The 18,810-nt window shown below is 43.4% G+C and overlaps 1 protein-coding gene across 6 annotated transcripts in view; it reads right to left on the bottom strand.

Annotated features, from left to right (window-relative positions):
- The window catches only part of Pur-alpha (Purine-rich binding protein-alpha), a 368,289-nt gene that overhangs the window by 296,053 nt on the left and 53,426 nt on the right, over positions 1-18,810 (bottom strand). Inside the window, exon 2 of one of the 6 annotated variants that reach the window (XM_070282334.1) lies at positions 16,037-16,792. The exons of the other annotated variants lie outside the window; for them this stretch is intronic. Coding sequence (XP_070138435.1) covers positions 16,212-16,792 — 581 coding nt within the window. The 3' untranslated portion in view covers positions 16,037-16,211. Of the gene's footprint in view, positions 1-16,036; positions 16,793-18,810 lie in introns of those variants that run through there. 6 annotated transcript variants of the gene reach the window in all.

The following is an 18,810-nucleotide window of genomic DNA, read 5'->3' as shown; positions in this document are numbered from 1 at the left end:
TTAACCTTAATGGCTCTCCAATCCCACAGGTAGACAATCCCAAGTACCTGGGATTCACCCTAGACAGGAGGCTCACCTGGAAGCCCCATCTGATTAAGAAGAGGAAACAGGCTAATCAAAGACTTCGATCCTTCTACTGGCTTATGGGTAGGAGATCGAAGCTGAGAACTTCCACTAAACTCCTCATTTACAAGGCAATAATACGCACAATCTGGACGTACGGCATACAGCTCTGCAGCAGTGCGAGCAAGACGAATGTTCGAACTATACAAGCTTTCGAAAATAGAGCCCTTCGAATCGCCGTTGGGGCCCACGTCTATCATGACAATCGCACCATCCACGAGGTTCTCAATTTCCCTTGGGTCAAGGACGAGATACAAAGGAGCAGCGCACGTTACATGCAGAGGCTTCATAATCACCCGAACCGGTTGGCCAGCTCCCTGCTCGACAACAGCGAGCAGCCCAGAAGACTAAAAAGGACACACCCGCTGGACCTCCCCTTACTACCCTAATTTATTTCTACCATTTTAATATTTAAAATTATCTATATTATCTTATCTAAAATTATCTTTAATTATCTATATCTATATTATAATGGTTGTCCCTAATGGACAGTTTTAAATAAACGTTACCCTGCTATTACAAAAAAAAAAAAAAAATGTCAAATTGGAACTCTCTTACTCTAAAAATACCAAAGTTATACCATTTCCATGTATAGTCGTCCGATCCCGGTCGTTCCGACTTATATACTGCGGGCAAAGGAAAGAAGGGCAAAGTTTCAAGTGGATAGCTTTAAAACTGAGAGACTAGTTCGCGTAGAAACAGACAGACAGACGGACATGCTCATATCAACTCAGGAGGTGATCTTGATCAAGAATATATATACTTCATTGGGTCGGAGATGTCTCCTTCACTGCGTTGCACACTTTTGGACAAAATTATAATACCCTCTGCAAGGGTATAAAAATAGATGCGATACTTATTACGCAAGAGCTATTTCTCATAATGATGGAAAATTACTGTTATGTAATCAGGTAGCAAAATGCGACAACATTTATTATGAAATAAATAATTTCAAAAAAGAACTATTTAATAATTATTGTGTTCTTAGCACAGAAAAATCATGTTTCACTCGCTTATTGAACGGTGAAAAATCAATATGTAATAAAATAAGAGAAAAAAATAAACAAGTAGATATAATTCAGGAAGGTGCTATTTTAGTAAATGGAAATAATATTGTAAATGACACTTGCCTAATAGGGTCTTATTTAATAACATTCAATGGCACCACAATAATTAATAATATATCATATTCAAACGTAGATAATAAAATATTAGAATACATTTCAGCCCACAATTATAATAATTTTGAAATATCCCAAAATATATTATCCAACAATTTGGAACTATCATTTGATAACATAAATACCCTATATCCTTTTATTCAAATTAAACAAACCAGAATACCACTAACATTAGTTGTAATCACATTAATTTCAACATATATAATTTGGTTATGTATTTATAATTTAAGAAAATATTGTAAAACCATTAAACCACGGCTTAGCAATATTTTAAAAACAAATATGGTAATTTGTCCGATCAAGAAATCCCGCATGAAGAAATAATAGAATTTACAGAAATTATTCTGTTTATTCGTAGCAGAATTAACAGCTCAAATAAACTCCATGGCTGCACCATCGTTTGAATCGGGACGCTTCAATTTAGAAGGGGGTGTGTCTACCAACTCATAAATTTCCTCACCAAAAAGGCAATGTAAACATTATTTGCAAAACGCAGTAGCCCCTGCTGAATGCGTCATGCCATTTCTTATCTTGTCTCCTTATTTCCCCTCACTCGTTTGTGATGATCCCCAAAAGATTATCCAGACTAAACATCAATCTCCACATGTAAACATTCCCACAAAATTTTCGTCATGCCATTTCTTATCTTGTCTCCTCATTTCCCCCCACTCGTTTCTGATGATCCCCAAAAGATTATCCAGACTAAACATCAAGCTCCACTTGTAAACATTCCCACAAAATTTTCCATGGCCCAAGCCAGACATAAACATTAGAGCCGACTCGCCGTCACCAGTCCGAATCACTCTTCACGAATGACTCAACTGCTGCATCAGCAAATTGTCCCTTTCTCTTATAATCTCTTAGGCCAATTTTTTATTCTCTCCAAGTACCCTTTTGGGTTATTTCTCTTAAGCCGAGGTTTGTTGGTTATCTGGCAATTAAAAATTGGCAGTCTTATTCCGGGAGCAAGCCTTTCACATACAATCCGTCTAGCCTAAGCGTTTAAATAAAGTTTGTGAACCAAATAAGAAATAATAAATAAAGTTTTTTAAAAATAAAAAATAAAATAAAAGTGAACTTCGGGATTAATTTAATTTGCACATAATAAAAAAAGAAAGGTGGCTGCTTAATATTTAAAGAAATGGGCGAAAACGAAAACGAAAGAAATGGTCTTGCCTCTTCAACGTTATAAATTCGATTACATTTTTCTCTAATCTTAAGCCTAACTTATCTATTGCGGCGAAGCGGGGCGAATTCGCACAAGAGCGAATATGAGCTTTCGCTCCCGCTCCGCCCTAAGCTATCTAAGAGTAAATTTACAGACTAACAACTAACAAATACAATTCAGCTATAACTATAATTCACAATTTTTCGACTTCCATAAAATACAGATCAATTTACACCGGCCCCGTTGAAGGCCTCCATCAGGCTTCAACTAACTGGCAGCCGCGCCAGCTTGTGGACCGCTCTCCTATATTCCGCTCCAGAGCTAGTTCGGACGACGGCGACCCTGACCCTTCCGTCCGCGCCGGCGTGTGTTGCTCCTACTCGTCCCGTGAGCCACTGTTGTGGCGGCTGGTGATCCTCTGCGATCAGGACCAGCTCTCCCGTCCGGATGTCGTCCCCTGGTGCTGCCACTTCGACCGCGCCTGTAGGCCCAAGACGTACTCCCGGGACCATCGCTGCCAAAACATTTGCTTGATTGACGAGACAAGCCGCCATCGCCGCAAGCACGTTAGACCCTGCTGGTCCGGGGTCCGCGGTGCTGGTGGGGCGATGAGCGGCCCACCTGTCAACAGGTGCCCGGGAGTAAGCGCCTCGCCGTCGCTTGGGTCCTGACTCAGAGCCCCCAGGGGTCGTGAGTTCAGGACGGCCTTGACTCCAACGAGGACGATCTGCAGCTCCTCCGCGGTCAGTCTGGCGTTCCCTACCGCTCGTAGGAGTAGGTGTTTTGCAGTCTTCACACCTGCCTCCCATAGTCCGTCCATGTGCGGAGCCCGCGGCGGTATGAACAAATACACAAACGCATCCGCTTTTTGATGCGTATTGAGTGACCGCGTCGACCTCGTCCTCGATTCTCCGACGAAGGTCTGCGAAGTGGCGACTCGCTCCGACGAAGTTCGTCGCGTTGTCGCAGTGCACGATCTGCGGACATCCTCGGCGCCCAACGAACCTTTGAAAAGCCAATAAAAAGGAATCAGTTGAAAGGTCGGAAACTACTTCTAAATGAACTGCCTTGGACGCAAAACAAACAAATAAGGCAATGTAGGACTTATAGGGTGGCCTACCACGAATTTTCAATGTCGTATCAATAGGGCCACAAAAATCAACACCACATATGGAGAATGGGCGGAGAGCACGAATTCTATCTAAGGGTAAATCACCCATGATTTGAGTCATCAGACGAGGCTTGCATTTAAAGCAGCGTATGCATGACCGTACTGTCTGACTGCAGACTTCCTGCGCATTTACGATCCATATGCGCTGTCGCAAAAGACTCACAAGTGCTCGAGGACCCACATGAAAATTCGACTCGTGCAAGTATCGGACGTAGCTCTGAACAAATTGAGAGCGTTTTGTCAACAATACTGGAAACTTGGCATCGTACGATATAGGAGCATTAGCTAGTCGCCCCCCAACCCGCAACAACGAAAAGGTAAGCCCAGCCTCTGAAGATTCGTGTAGAAAGGGATTTAGCTTTTGTAGGCTAGGGCTAACACTTAAATTTTTTCGGATCTTTTCTATTTCGCTACATCCAAATTAAGCGCAAGCTTAGCCCGCAGAGTAATCCGGCAGGCAACAAAACAAAAATTAACCGTGTCCTGAATATCGATAAAGAACCGGACAGATCCACTACTAACAGATTTGCCCTACTGGCGGAGCCTGAGGAAAACCAACCAGCCCAAGACACCGCAAAAAAACCCAAGCCCCCTCCAATCTATATTATGGGAAAAAGCTCGAGTGCCCTGGTCAACAAAATTGCGTCGTTGATCGGGAACGGTGACAACTTCATGTTGTTCCGCTTATCAAAGGGAACATCCATGAAACAAAGGTGCAAACAAAGACTGAAGAGCACTTCCGAATCGTGTCGAAATATCTGGACACTGTACAGAAAAACTATTACACGTACCAGCTGAAAAGCAGTAAGGGCCTACAAGTGGTAGTAAAGGGAATAGAACCTGATGTTACCGCGGCGAAAATAAAAACCGCCCTTAAAGAAAAGGGCTTCGCCGCCAAGAATGTTATTAACATTCTAAACAAAGATAAAAAGCCACAACCCCTCTTAAAGGTCGAGCTCGAGCCAGATAGCAGGTCGCTGAAGAAGAACGAAGTCCACCCAATTTACAACCTGCAATATCTTTTGCATCGGAAAATCACTATTGAAGAGCCACATAAACGCAACGGTCCAGTGCAATGCACTAACTGTCAAGAGTATGGACACACAAGGTCTTACTGCACACTTCGGGCTGTTTGTGTAGTCTTCGGGGACGCCCACAAGTCCGCTTGCTGCACTACAAACAAGGACAGAACCGTGAAGAAATGTGGAAACTGCGGAGGCAGCCATACAGCAAACTATAGAGGATGTATGGTGTATAAGGAGTTAAAGAGTCGCATGCGTCAAGCGACCGCAACGCGCAACCAAAATCCACAGAATGCGAACATTGCGTCAAAAACTACGCCAGACGTCTTCTTCGCCAAAGCTGCGAGATCCTCATTTGGTCCACTAAACACCACCAACGGCTTCTCCTATGCCGATGCTCTACGATCTGGAAGGGAAATTCCAATTAAGCCTAACTCTCAAAGCGCTCAACAGGCCCCAGAACAGCCACACAGCAATATGGAAACTATGATGCTTACCCTCCAACAAAGTATGATGGAGCTTATGTCATTCATGAAAACAACCATGCAAACGCTTGTTCAAAACCAGAACATGGTGATACAGCTGCTCGTAGCACAACAGTCTAAATAATCTATGCAGGCTTTACGAATATCAATGTGGAACGCCAATGGTGTCTCATGGCATAAACTAGAATTATCACAATTCTTAACCGAAAACCATATTGACGTTATGCTACTGGTGGAAACGCATCTTACAAGCAAATACAACTTTCTTATAAGAGGCTACACAATCTACCGCACAGATCATCCAGATGGGAAAGCCCACGGCGGAACTGGAGTTCTAATCAGAGAACGCATTAAACACCACTTTCACAAAAGGTTTGCAACAAACTTCTTGCAGGCCACATCCATACAAATTCAGTCAAGCAACGGAATCCTTTCAATCGCTGCCGTTTACTGCCCTCCTCGTTTCTCAATCTCGGAAGGACAATTTATGGACTTCTACAATTCACTTGGGGACCGATTTATAGCCGCAGGAGACTACAACGCCAAACATACGCACTGGGGATCACGTCTAGTGACTCCCAAAGGAAGACAATTGTACAATGCAATTATAAATGTGAAAAATAAACTGGACTACGTTTCCCCTGGAAGTCCCGCAAACTGGCCAACAGACTCACGAAAGCTACCAGACCTTATTGATTTTGCAGTGACAAAAAACATACCTCGCAATCTAATAAGTGCCAAAGCAGTCTCGGACTTATCATCAGACCACTCGCCTGTGCTTCTAACGCTTCTTCAAAGCCCAGAAATAACCGAATACCCCTTCAGCCTGACGACGCCAAAAACGAACTTGCTAAAATACAAAAAGTACGTGAGTGCCCACATAGAACTCGCCCCGGAATTTAACATGGAATCGGACATCGACTACACTACGAGCGCCCTGGAAGAAGTACTCGTTGCGGCAGCTAAAATCTCTACTCCTCATAGAAAAGATGTAGACCGAAACAAACACTTCAAATCTAATCAGCAAATCGAACAGCTCGTGCGAGAAAAGAGGCGCACGCGTCGTGATTGGCAAAACAGCAGATCACCAGCTTCAAAACAACGCCTTAAGGAAGCAACCCGATCACTCAACCAGGCTCTTCACCAACAGGAAGAAAACGCACAGCTAAGGTACATCCAGAATCTCTCGCCAACAAGCACAAAGTACCCCCTGTGGAGGGCCCATCCAAATCTTAGCGCCCCAATTGAAACGACCACCCCAATAAGAAACTCTTCGGGATGCTGGGCTCGCAGCGACGAAGACCGAGCTGAAACATTCGCCACACATCTCCAAAGTGTCTTCCAGCCAAACCCAGCCTCAAATTCATTCCTCCTGCCAGAAATTCAGCCAGAGTCCTCCCCTCAGCCAGCCGCACCTTCATTCCGGCCGAACAAAATCAAAAAAGTCATAAGAGGGCTAAAACCAAAAAAGGCTCCCTATTGACCCCCCTATTGGTGACCTATTGACCCCAAAGATGCTGATCAAACTTCCAAAATGCGCTATAGAGGTCGTCTGCATACTATTTAATGGAATCTGTAGTAACCCGTAAGTTCCCCCTCAATAAGGACAGGTTATTTCCAATTTAGATTATAGAACAATTGATTTATTTAAGTAATAATCGTGTCGCGTCTGCTCCGCACGCTCGGTCAATTACAACTAACTCTCCCCCTGCTCTGTCACTCCGCTCGCGCTCTCCTTGCCATTCTCGCCGCTCTCCTGCATGACATCGCCGCTCATTGCCGGCTCCCACATCCCTCCTTTATTGACAAGTTTTAGCTTCAAGGATGGGGCAGCCAAAGGAGCCAAATCTTCTGGGGACTGTCTAAGCCGATGACCTATTCCTGCTTCGACGTCTTGGTGATCCTGAGTAGATGTCATCTTCGGTTGAGGGCTGCTTAACGATGAGGGTCCAGATGTATCCAGGTGACTTGCGTTGATTGGTATTTTCTTGAGGTGCGATACATTCCTCGTGAGAGTCCTACCCCCTGCCCTAATTTTAACTATGTTTCTGTCTTTTTCAACAACCTCGAATTCCGTATCCTTAAAATTCGGAGTCAACTTACTAGGAAACACTACATTTTTCAAGAGTACTTTATCCCCTACGTTTATCACGGCTTCCCGTGCTCCCCTCTTCTTATCTGCCTCTTCCTTTCCTTTTTCTTTTAACATACAATCCCTGTCCCTTTCGGCCGAGTCTGAAACCTCTTCATCAATATCACCTATACATGGAACCTTGTCGCGGATAACCCTATTAAACATCAGTTGGGTGGGGGCTACTCCTGTTGTGCCATGTGGAGTAACGTTGTGCATGAGTACAAATTTCTGGATTTCTTCCCTGTAATTTTTTGAATTAGAGTGTGCTATCTTTAACCGTTTGACCAAAGACCGATTCATGTTTTCCACTTCCCCATTAGCCTGGGGCCAATAGGGTGGAGTCTTCACCTGTTCTATACCGCAAGTTTTGCAGTATTCCTCGAATTCTTGACTTATATACTGCCGTCCATTGTCAGTTTTTAAGTATTTTGGGTAGCCTAATCTACAGAATATTTCCTTCATTACTTCAATTAAGCTTTTTGTGGAAATTGAACGTAAAAATTTGAACTCCATATAGCGGGAATAGTAGTCAATAAACACTATAACAAACTCGATGTTTGGTAGGGGCCCCAATATGTCTGATGCTACCCAAATCCATGGACCTGTTGGAAATGGGTTCCTATCCATTGGTGCTGGCCTAGGGCATTGGGAGACCAGAAGACAATCTCTGCAGCGTTTGACATAGTTCTCTGCATCACGATCAATTAGAGGCCACCATACCTTGGATCGCAGACGCCTTTTCATAGCTGACTCTCCCGGGTCTCCTTCGTGAGCCAGCTCAAGCACTTGGTTCCGAAGTGATTGAGGAATAACAATTCGGTTACCTCGCAAAAGAAGGGGTCCTATTGCTGATAACTCAAATCGAAATGGGTACAGCAGTTTTAGGGATCCTGGTTTCCATGAGTCGCACTCCAGACAGGCCTTTGCATCGATAATTTCTTCGTCCTTTACCGAATGCTTTGCAATTTCCGAGATAGTCATTGATTGGGGAATGCTGTTCTCGATCACTTGTAATATGCTACAATCCATTTCTTTTTCACCAGAGTCGGATGCTGATAACGGACAAAGTCGGGATAGAGCGTCGGAGATGTTCTCTTTCCCCGCTTTGTAGACTACTTTAAAATCAAAGGACTGTAGCCGTAGCAACCATCTTTCTATGCGCGCAGGAGGCCTCGATGTCGGTTTAAAAATGGCCTCCAACGGTTTGTGATCTGTCACTAGCTCGAAATGAAGTCCTGCTAAGTAAAAGTAAAATTTCTCAACAGCCCAGACTAGAGCTAGACTTTCTTTCTCCGTTTGAGAATAACGTCTCTCAACGTCCGACAAAGCTTTACTAGCGAATGAAATAATTAAGGGGTCCGCATTTACAGAGAACTGCAACAGCACCGCTCCCAGTGCTACAGGACTGGCATCTGCTATTAGGCGAGTTCGATTTAGCGGGTTGAAGTATGCAAGGTTTGGTACTTTTTCCAGTCGATCCTTTAAGTTCCGAAAAGCATCTCTTTCTGTTTCGCCCCAGCTGAATTTCGAGTCCTTCCTCAGTAATTTTCTCAGCGGATCCGTGTAATCTGCCAGGTCTGGGATAAATTTTCCCACGTATGTCACCAAACCTAGGAAACTCCGAGTCTCTTCCTTGTTAAGTGGTTCTCGAAACATTCTAATCACATTAATTTTATCCGGGTCCACTTCGATTCCCTCGTCAGAAATAATATGACCAAGGAACTTGAGTTTGTTTGTTTTCCAGATGCACTTCTGATCGTTTAGTAAAACGCCGTTTTCTTTAAATGTGTTACAAACCTCTCTTACAGTCTTGTCATGTTCTTCTTCGCTAGCTCCAAAGATTATTACATCGTCAATATAATTCATGACATTAGTAAAGGGTGCTAATAGCTGCTCGAGGTGACGTTGGAAAATTTCTGGAGCAGAGTTAATCCCGAACATCAGCCGCTTGTACCGAAAGAGTCCTTTTGGTGTTATGAACGTCGTAATTTCTCTGCTGGCTTCGTCCAGTTCCAGCTGGTGATAAGCGTCTTTTAGGTCTAAGCGGGAAAAGTATTTTGCGTCCTTTAGCTTGGGCATAAAAGACTCAAAGGTCGGTAGTGGATAATTTTCTCGTCGAATGGCCTTATTCGCACGACGCATGTCAATGCACAGCCGAATATCGCCGTTTTCCTTAAAAGCCAGGACAATGGGGGATATCCACGAGCTCGGACCTGTAACTGATTCGATGATGTCCCGACTTAAACTCTCTTTCAGCTTAGCGGCAACTTTTTCCTCGAGTGCCACCGGGATTCTTCGAACTGGCTGCTGAATTGGAATGACTTTGGGGTCAATCCATAGCTTTATTTTAACCCCTTTCCATTTAGGGAATGGCGTGGTCATTTCCACTCGATTGACATCTAGACCTAGCCGAAGAACGTTCAGCTTAATGGCGGTCTCTCGGCCCAGTAGCGACTGCCGTCCATTTTTAATTACGAAAAATGTTGCAATCACCTCGACATTCGGCACAGCTGATATCGGCGCTTCAAAAACGTAAATTACTTCAAGTAATTGTTCAGAAGCATATCCTCGAAATTGTTTCTGAGAATGTGATCTAATGTTGAAGATTGCTGTAGGTTCCTTGTTAATCCTTGCCCAATCCGATTGACTAATAAGGTTAAATTTCGATCCAGAGTCAATAATGAGAGCAATGTTGTGACCCCCTATTTGGCAGTTTATGAGTTCTTCTTCTTCGTCGCTGTAGATCTTAAAACAATTCGCACATTCCTTCTTCCGTTTGGGATCAGCGCTCTCGTCTTCCACACAACGAATATCATTTCGGCGGCGCTTCCTATTTTCGTGTTTCGGCTGAGCATATTGTGTTGTTCTGCATTGTCGTGCAAAATGACCTATCTTGGAACATTTGTTACATTTAGCTGCTCGGGCCGGACAGGAGAAATCGCTATTTGCATGCCCCATTCGACCACATCTCGAACACTCCAGATTTGGCCTTATTTTCCGAGCAGTAATTTTATTGATTGAATCGCTAGTGATGGGTTTCGTCAGCATGGCTTCAGATTGTTTGCTTATTTGTTCCTCGACCTGGCACGCTTCAATAACTTCGTCCAAGGAGTATTCCTTACCCAAGAGTTTCTTCTTTAGCTCCAGCGGCGCCCACGAATCAATTATTTTGTCTTTTAGGCAGATTTCCTCAATCTCCACTTTAGATTGGCCGAAAGAACATTTATACATTTGTTGTCTTAGTCGTAAAATAAACTTTGAGAAATTCTCTGACTCATGTGGTGATATACTTCGAAATAGATGCCTTTCAAACGTTGAATTTTGTTTCGGCGAAAAGTAGGCATTTAATTTCTCGACCAAAACAGTGAAGACGTCGATCTCCCCGTCCTTGTCATCCTCTACCAGTGCACCCGGTAACGAGAACGCGACAGCTTGCAATTGTACCCCACCTACGTGAAGGAGTTTAGTTCTCTTCATTTTGGGTGCCACGATCTGTTCAGCCTCCATCGAGATAGTGAACGCTCTAAACCATTTCTCCCATTCATTTCGAAGGACCGATTTCTCAATCGCTTCACATAGGAATGGTTTTAAATAATTTTCCGCCATTCTGAGGTCGTGCGTTTGTGTTTGCTAGATTTTAGACAACGAAACAAAATTGCATTTTAGACTTGAAATTCTGGGCTTGTTTTTACGCAGCCTCTCTTTTTTTTATACTTATCTAGCTTACGCAAGACCAAACTCTTCCGCACAGCCTTTACTAAAAATTGTTCTTTTGGGCTTGTTTACACGCAGCCTCTTTCGACTTGTATTTACACGCAGTCGATTTATTATACAGCTTACGGAAAACAAAACTCTTCCGCACAGCCTTTCCTATGCACGTTTTCACCTGCGTACATACATAGTTACACATGCATACACATGCGGCTTGCAAAAATGTAAATCTTTCACTCAGCCCTTTTTTTCAGAGTAAATTTCTCTTAAGTTATCTGGCTTGTTTAAAACTCAGCCTCTCTTTATTGTTTTTTTTTTTTTTCTTTTTACTTATGTTTCGTAATTTGGTTTTGCGCTGAAATTTACAAGTATAACAATTACTAATCTCATTTATGTTATACATTATGGTTCTTCTTTCCGTTCCCCTTTTTTTTTTGGATGGCACTGCCATACGCAGTTTTTCGTTTTACATACATACATACATACATGCATGTACGTTTAAATGAGATTAATTATTGCTATTTCTTGTATATATTTTTGAAAAACAGTTTTACCTCGTCGCCAATGTAGTAACCCGTAAGTTCCCCCTCAATAAGGACAGGTTATTTCCAATTTAGATTATAGAACAATTGATTTATTTAAGTAATAATCGTGTCGCGTCTGCTCCGCACGCTCGGTCAATTACAACTAACTCTCCCCCTGCTCTGTCACTCCGCTCGCGCTCTCCTTGCCATTCTCGCCGCTCTCCTGCATGACATCGCCGCTCATTGCCGGCTCCCACAGAATCATTAATCTTGGCTATTTCCCAAAAAAGTGGAAGAAATCCATCATTATAATGATACCGAAGCCAGTAAAAGACCACACAATTCCGTCATCATACAGACCAATAAGCCTTCTATCTTGTTTGTCTAAATTGTTTGAAAAATGCTTGTTAACTCGCATAATACCACATCTGGAAGCTTGCAATATTATCCCGGCACACCAATTTGGCTTTCGAAGAAACCATGGAACCATCGAACAACCATCCGAAATACGCTCAGCCTTCGAACAGCGAGAATACTGCAGCGCTATTTTCCTCGACGTATCTCAAGCTTTCGACCGAGTTTGGCTCATCGGACTCATGCACAAAATTAAGACGTATTTACCAACATACACCCACAAGCTACTGGAATCATACCTCTACAATAGGGTATTCTCAGTGAAATGCAACGCAGCTACTTCGGGCGACTACACCATCGACACGTCGCTCCAGATGCCCAACGCAGGCAACAACCCAACTGGCTAATCATCTCACAATAGTGGAAAGGTGGCTGTCCGACTGGCGCATTAAAATAAACGGACAAAAGTGTAAACATATAACGTTCACTCTTAATAGACAAACATGCCTTCCGCTTTTACTAAACGGTATGCAGATCCCTCAAGCTAACGACGTAACGTACCTTGGCGTTCACCTTGATAGACGACTTACCTGGCGCAAGCACATCGAATGCAAAAAGATGCACCTAAAACTGAAAGCCAGCAGCCTCCACTGGATCATAAACTCACGATCGCCACTGTGCCTGGACTACAAGTTACTACTGTACAATTCAGTCCTAAAGACAATCTGGACGTATGGCTCCCAGCTGTGGGGTACGCGAGCAGCAGCAACATAGACATCATAGAGCGCGCACAATCAAAAATCTTGAGAACTATCACAGGGGCACCTTGGTATGTTCGCAACGAAAACATCCACCGGGATCAGGGCATCCTCGCAGTGAAAGACGAAATCCAGAAGCAAAAAGAGTCATACGAAGAAAAACTGTCTTCGCACCCAAATTTTCTCGCTCGGGGATTGACTCGGGTTTCTAGCGTATCCCGCCTTAGACGCAACGACCTCCCAACCCAGCCATCGATTTTTAGGGCCGTCTTACCCCGTATCAGTCAATATGACTGTTAGTTAAGTTAAAAATATAAGATTTGATACACCTCTTGCTAGTCTCGCCAAGAGAAGATTCAAGAAATAAAAGCAACGTTGAAAACAAAAAAAAAAAAAAAAAAGATATGGCGAGGCCATCTCCGGTATTAGAGAAGCTCACGCTGGTGTACCCCAAGGCAGCGTTCTTGGCCCTTTGATGTACAATGCTTACACGGCCGACCTCCCTGTTCATCAGAGGCCTGACCTGCTCGCAGCAACCTATGCAGACGACACCGCCTTCCTTACCACCGCCGATAGCGCATTGGGGGCAGCCGAAACGATGCAATTGCAGCTTGACTTGCTCAGCGACTGGCAAAAGCGATGGAACATTGCCGTCAATAACGAGAAGTCCACTGCCTCTACATTTTCTCTCTGCAAAGGCAACTGCCCTCCAGTTAACCTTAATGGCTCTCCAATCCCACAGGTAGACAATCCCAAGTACCTGGGATTCACCCTAGACAGGAGGCTCACCTGGAAGCCCCATCTGATTAAGAAGAGGAAACAGGCTAATCAAAGACTTCGATCCTTCTACTGGCTTATGGGTAGGAGATCGAAGCTGAGAACTTCCACTAAACTCCTCATTTACAAGGCAATAATACGCACAATCTGGACGTACGGCATACAGCTCTGCAGCAGTGCGAGCAAGACGAATGTTCGAACTATACAAGCTTTCGAAAATAGAGCCCTTCGAATCGCCGTTGGGGCCCACGTCTATCATGACAATCGCACCATCCACGAGGTTCTCAATTTCCCTTGGGTCAAGGACGAGATACAAAGGAGCAGCGCACGTTACATGCAGAGGCTTCATAATCACCCGAACCGGTTGGCCAGCTCCCTGCTCGACAACAGCGAGCAGCCCAGAAGACTAAAAAGGACACACCCGCTGGACCTCCCCTTACTACCCTAATTTATTTCTACCATTTTAATATTTAAAATTATCTATATTATCTTATCTAAAATTATCTTTAATTATCTATATCTATATTATAATGGTTGTCCCTAATGGACAGTTTTAAATAAACGTTACCCTGCTATTACAAAAAAAAAAAAAATGTCAAATTGGAACTCTCTTACTCTAAAAATACCAAAGTTATACCATTTCCATGTATAGTCGTCCGATCCCGGTCGTTCCGACTTATATACTGCGGGCAAAGGAAAGAAGGGCAAAGTTTCAAGTGGATAGCTTTAAAACTGAGAGACTAGTTCGCGTAGAAACAGACAGACAGACGGACATGCTCATATCAACTCAGGAGGTGATCTTGATCAAGAATATATATACTTCATTGGGTCGGAGATGTCTCCTTCACTGCGTTGCACACTTTTGGACAAAATTATAATACCCTCTGCAAGGGTATAAAAATAGATGCGATACTTATTACGCAAGAGCTATTTCTCATAATGATGGAAAATTACTGTTATGTAATCAGGTAGCAAAATGCGACAACATTTATTATGATAATAATTATTGTGTTCTTAGCACAGAAAAATCATGTTTCACTCGCTTATTGAACGGTGAAAAATCAATATGTAATAAAATAAGAGAAAAAAATAAACAAGTAGATATAATTCAGGAAGGTGCTATTTTAGTAAATGGAAATAATATTGTAAATGACTCTTGCCTAATAGGGTCTTATTTAATAACATTCAATGGCACCACAATAATTAATAATATATCATATTCAAACGTAGATAATAAAATATTAGAATACATTTCAGCCCACAATTATAATAATTTTGAAATATCCCAAAATATATTATCCAACAATTTGGAACTATCATTTGATAACATAAATACCCTATATCCTTTTATTCAAATTAAACAAACCAGAATACCACTAACATTAGTTGTAATCACATTAATTTCAACATATATAATTTGGTTATGTATTTATAATTTAAGAAAATATTGTAAAACCATTAAACCACGGCTTAGCAATATTTTAAAAACAAATATGGTAATTTGTCCGATCAAGAAATCCCGCATGAAGAAATAATAGAATTTACAGAAATTATTCTGTTTATTCGTAGCAGAATTAACAGCTCAAATAAACTCCATGGCTGCACCATCGTTTGAATCGGGACGCTTCAATTTAGAAGGGGGTGTGTCTACCAACTCATAAATTTCCTCACCAAAAAGGCAATGTAAACATTATTTGCAAAACGCAGTAGCCCCTGCTGAATGCGTCATGCCATTTCTTATCTTGTCTCCTTATTTCCCCTCACTCGTTTGTGATGATCCCCAAAAGATTATCCAGACTAAACATCAATCTCCACATGTAAACATTCCCACAAAATTTTCGTCATGCCATTTCTTATCTTGTCTCCTCATTTCCCCCCACTCGTTTCTGATGATCCCCAAAAGATTATCCAGACTAAACATCAAGCTCCACTTGTAAACATTCCCACAAAATTTTCCATGGCCCAAGCCAGACATAAACATTAGAGCCGACTCGCCGTCACCAGTCCGAATCACTCTTCACGAATGACTCAACTGCTGCATCAGCAAATTGTCCCTTTCTCTTATAATCTCTTAGGCCAATTTTTTATTCTCTCCAAGTACCCTTTTGGGTTATTTCTCTTAAGCCGAGGTTTGTTGGTTATCTGGCAATTAAAAATTGGCAGTCTTATTCCGGGAGCAAGCCTTTCACATACAATCCGTCTAGCCTAAGCGTTTAAATAAAGTTTATGAACCAAATAAGAAATAATAAATAAAGTTTTTTAAAAATAAAAAATAAAATAAAAGTGAACTTCGGGATTAATTTAATTTGCACATAATAAAAAAAGAAAGGTGGCTGCTTAATATTTAAAGAAATGGGCGAAAACGAAAACGAAAGAAATGGTCTTGCCTCTTCAACGTTATAAATTCGATTACATTTTTCTCTAATCTTAAGCCTAACTTATCTATTGCGGCGAAGCGGGGCGAATTCGCACAAGAGCGAATATGAGCTTTCGCTCCCGCTCCGCCCTAAGCTATCTAAGAGTAAATTTACAGACTAACAACTAACAAAAACAATTCAGCTATAACTATAATTCACAATTTTTCGACTTCCATAAAATACAGATCAATTTACACCGGCCCCGTTGAAGGCCTCCATCAGGCTTCAACTAACTGGCAGCCGCGCCAGCTTGTGGACCGCTCTCCTATATTCCGCTCCAGAGCTAGTTCGGACGACGGCGACCCTGACCCTTCCGTCCGCGCCGGCGTGTGTTGCTCCTACTCGTCCCGTGAGCCACTGTTGTGGCGGCTGGTGATCCTCTGCGATCAGGACCAGCTCTCCCGTCCGGATGTCGTCCCCTGGTGCTGCCACTTCGACCGCGCCTGTAGGCCCAAGACGTACTCCCGGGACCATCGCTGCCAAAACATTTGCTTGATTGACGAGACAAGCCGCCATCGCCGCAAGCACGTTAGACCCTGCTGGTCCGGGGTCCGCGGTGCTGGTGGGGCGATGAGCGGCCCACCTGTCAACAGGTGCCCGGGAGTAAGCGCCTCGCCGTCGCTTGGGTCCTGACTCAGAGCCCCCAGGGGTCGTGAGTTCAGGACGGCCTTGACTCCAACGAGGACGATCTGCAGCTCCTCCGCGGTCAGTCTGGCGTTCCCTACCGCTCGTAGGAGTAGGTGTTTTGCAGTCTTCACACCTGCCTCCCATAGTCCGTCCATGTGCGGAGCCCGCGGCGGTATGAACAAATACACAAACGCATCCGCTTTTTGATGCGTATTGAGTGACCGCGTCGACCTCGTCCTCGATTCTCCGACGAAGGTCTGCGAAGTGGCGACTCGCTCCGACGAAGTTCGTCGCGTTGTCGCAGTGCACGATCTGCGGACATCCTCGGCGCCCAACGAACCTTTGAAAAGCCAATAAAAAGGAATCAGTTGAAAGGTCGGAAACTACTTCTAAATGAACTGCCTTGGACGCAAAACAAACAAATAAGGCAATGTAGGACTTATAGGGTGGCCTACCACGAATTTTCAATGTCGTATCAATAGGGCCACAAAAATCAACACCACATATGGAGAATGGGCGGAGAGCACGAATTCTATCTAAGGGTAAATCACCCATGATTTGAGTCATCAGACGAGGCTTGCATTTAAAGCAGCGTATGCATGACCGTACTGTCTGACTGCAGACTTCCTGCGCATTTACGATCCATATGCGCTGTCGCAAAAGACTCACAAGTGCTCGAGGACCCACATGAAAATTCGACTCGTGCAAGTATCGGACGTAGCTCTGAACAAATTGAGAGCGTTTTGTCAACAATACTGGAAACTTGGCATCGTACGATATAGGAGCATTAGCTAGTCGCCCCCCAACCCGCAACAACGAAAAGGTAAGCCCAGCCTCTGAAGATTCGTGTAGAAAGGGATTTAGCTTTTGTAGGCTAGGGCTAACACTTAAATTTTTTCGGATCTTTTCTATTTCATCTTGATACTCGTGCTCTTGGACTATTTCGACTATTTTCTTAAAAGCTTCATTATATTCGACAGGTGAGGGAACAATATCCGAATTCACTAATAATTTCTTCGATTTCCTTATAAAGCGGAACATATAAACGAACACTCGCAGCAGTTTAAGGTGAGAGGAATAACCTTCTATCACTTCCAACAAATCTGAGGTAGATACGATTGCGGTTAATCCGACCGCATTCTTTTTCGCTTCCATCTGTAGAAGTTCTGGTGACGGATCAAACCGGGAGCTCGTCGGCCACTTATCTTCCGGTTCCTTTAAAAACGATGGACCTGTAAACCAGATCGATTCTACAGTCTCCTTTACGTCTCCACCTCTGGACACTATATCTGCCAAGTTCTGTTTAGTTGGTACATGCCGCCACGTGCTATCATCTGACCACTCTTAAATTTCAGCTACTCTATTCGATACGAACGTTGACAACGACGATGGATGGGAACGAATCCAATGAAGAGTTACTTCTGAATCCGACCAAAATACACTTCGTTCGATCGGAACTTTTATTAGAGGCTTTATCTTGCAGAGATCTGCGAGAAGGTGAGCGGAACATAACTCAAGACGGGGGAGCGTCTTTGTCTTGAGCGGCGCTACTTTGGACTTTCTCGTCAACACTTAACTGTTAGCTTAACTGTGCTCTCGGATGCCGTAAATTTAGGCGAGTTTGAAAACCACTTGCTCAATTCAAGCCCAGCGTTTTGAAGAACCTGAGTTACTTCAGACTTAATTGTCTTTAGCTCCTCAATGCAAGCAGCACCCGTTAACATGTCGTCGACGTAAAAGTCGGACCCAATAACTTCGGCAGCTCGGGGGAATGTATTTTTCACAGATTCACTCAACCTCTTCAAACACCTTATGGCCAGGAATGGGGCTGGCGCAGTGCCATATGTAACGGTGTTGAGCTTGCACAGTTTCAAGGACTCTGATGGGTCTTTCCTCCACACTATCAACTGGTATCGCCTATCGGCTTCATTTACCATTACTTGGCGATACATCTTTTTTATGTCGGCTATCAACGCGAATCTGTTCAGCCGGAACCTAAGAAGAATTGAATACAACTCTTTCTGGATGGTAGGACCAACCATCAACAGATCGTTAAGACACTTATGTGTTGATGTCTTACAAGACGCATCAAACACGACTCGTAATTTGATCGATGTGCTTTGAGGCCGTAAGACACACTGATGGGGTATGACGTAGTGTGGAGTAGCAAGAACATCATTGCTTGTAGGGGACACATGACCTAAGGATTCGTATTCTTCCATAAATTCCACATACATTTTCTTTAAATTCGGATCTTGAGATAATCTTCTCTCGAGCGACACAAAACGGCGTTTGGCTACCTCGAACGAGTTTCCCAAAACGCTTGGATCCGATTTAAATGGAAGCCTGACTTCAAAT

This window comes from Drosophila bipectinata, chromosome 4, assembly GCF_030179905.1.
Source record: "Drosophila bipectinata strain 14024-0381.07 chromosome 4, DbipHiC1v2, whole genome shotgun sequence".
Taxonomy (NCBI): domain Eukaryota; kingdom Metazoa; phylum Arthropoda; class Insecta; order Diptera; family Drosophilidae; genus Drosophila; species Drosophila bipectinata.
The sequence above is the reverse complement of the archived record's forward strand: the minus strand, read 5'-3'. Positions and strand labels throughout refer to the sequence as shown.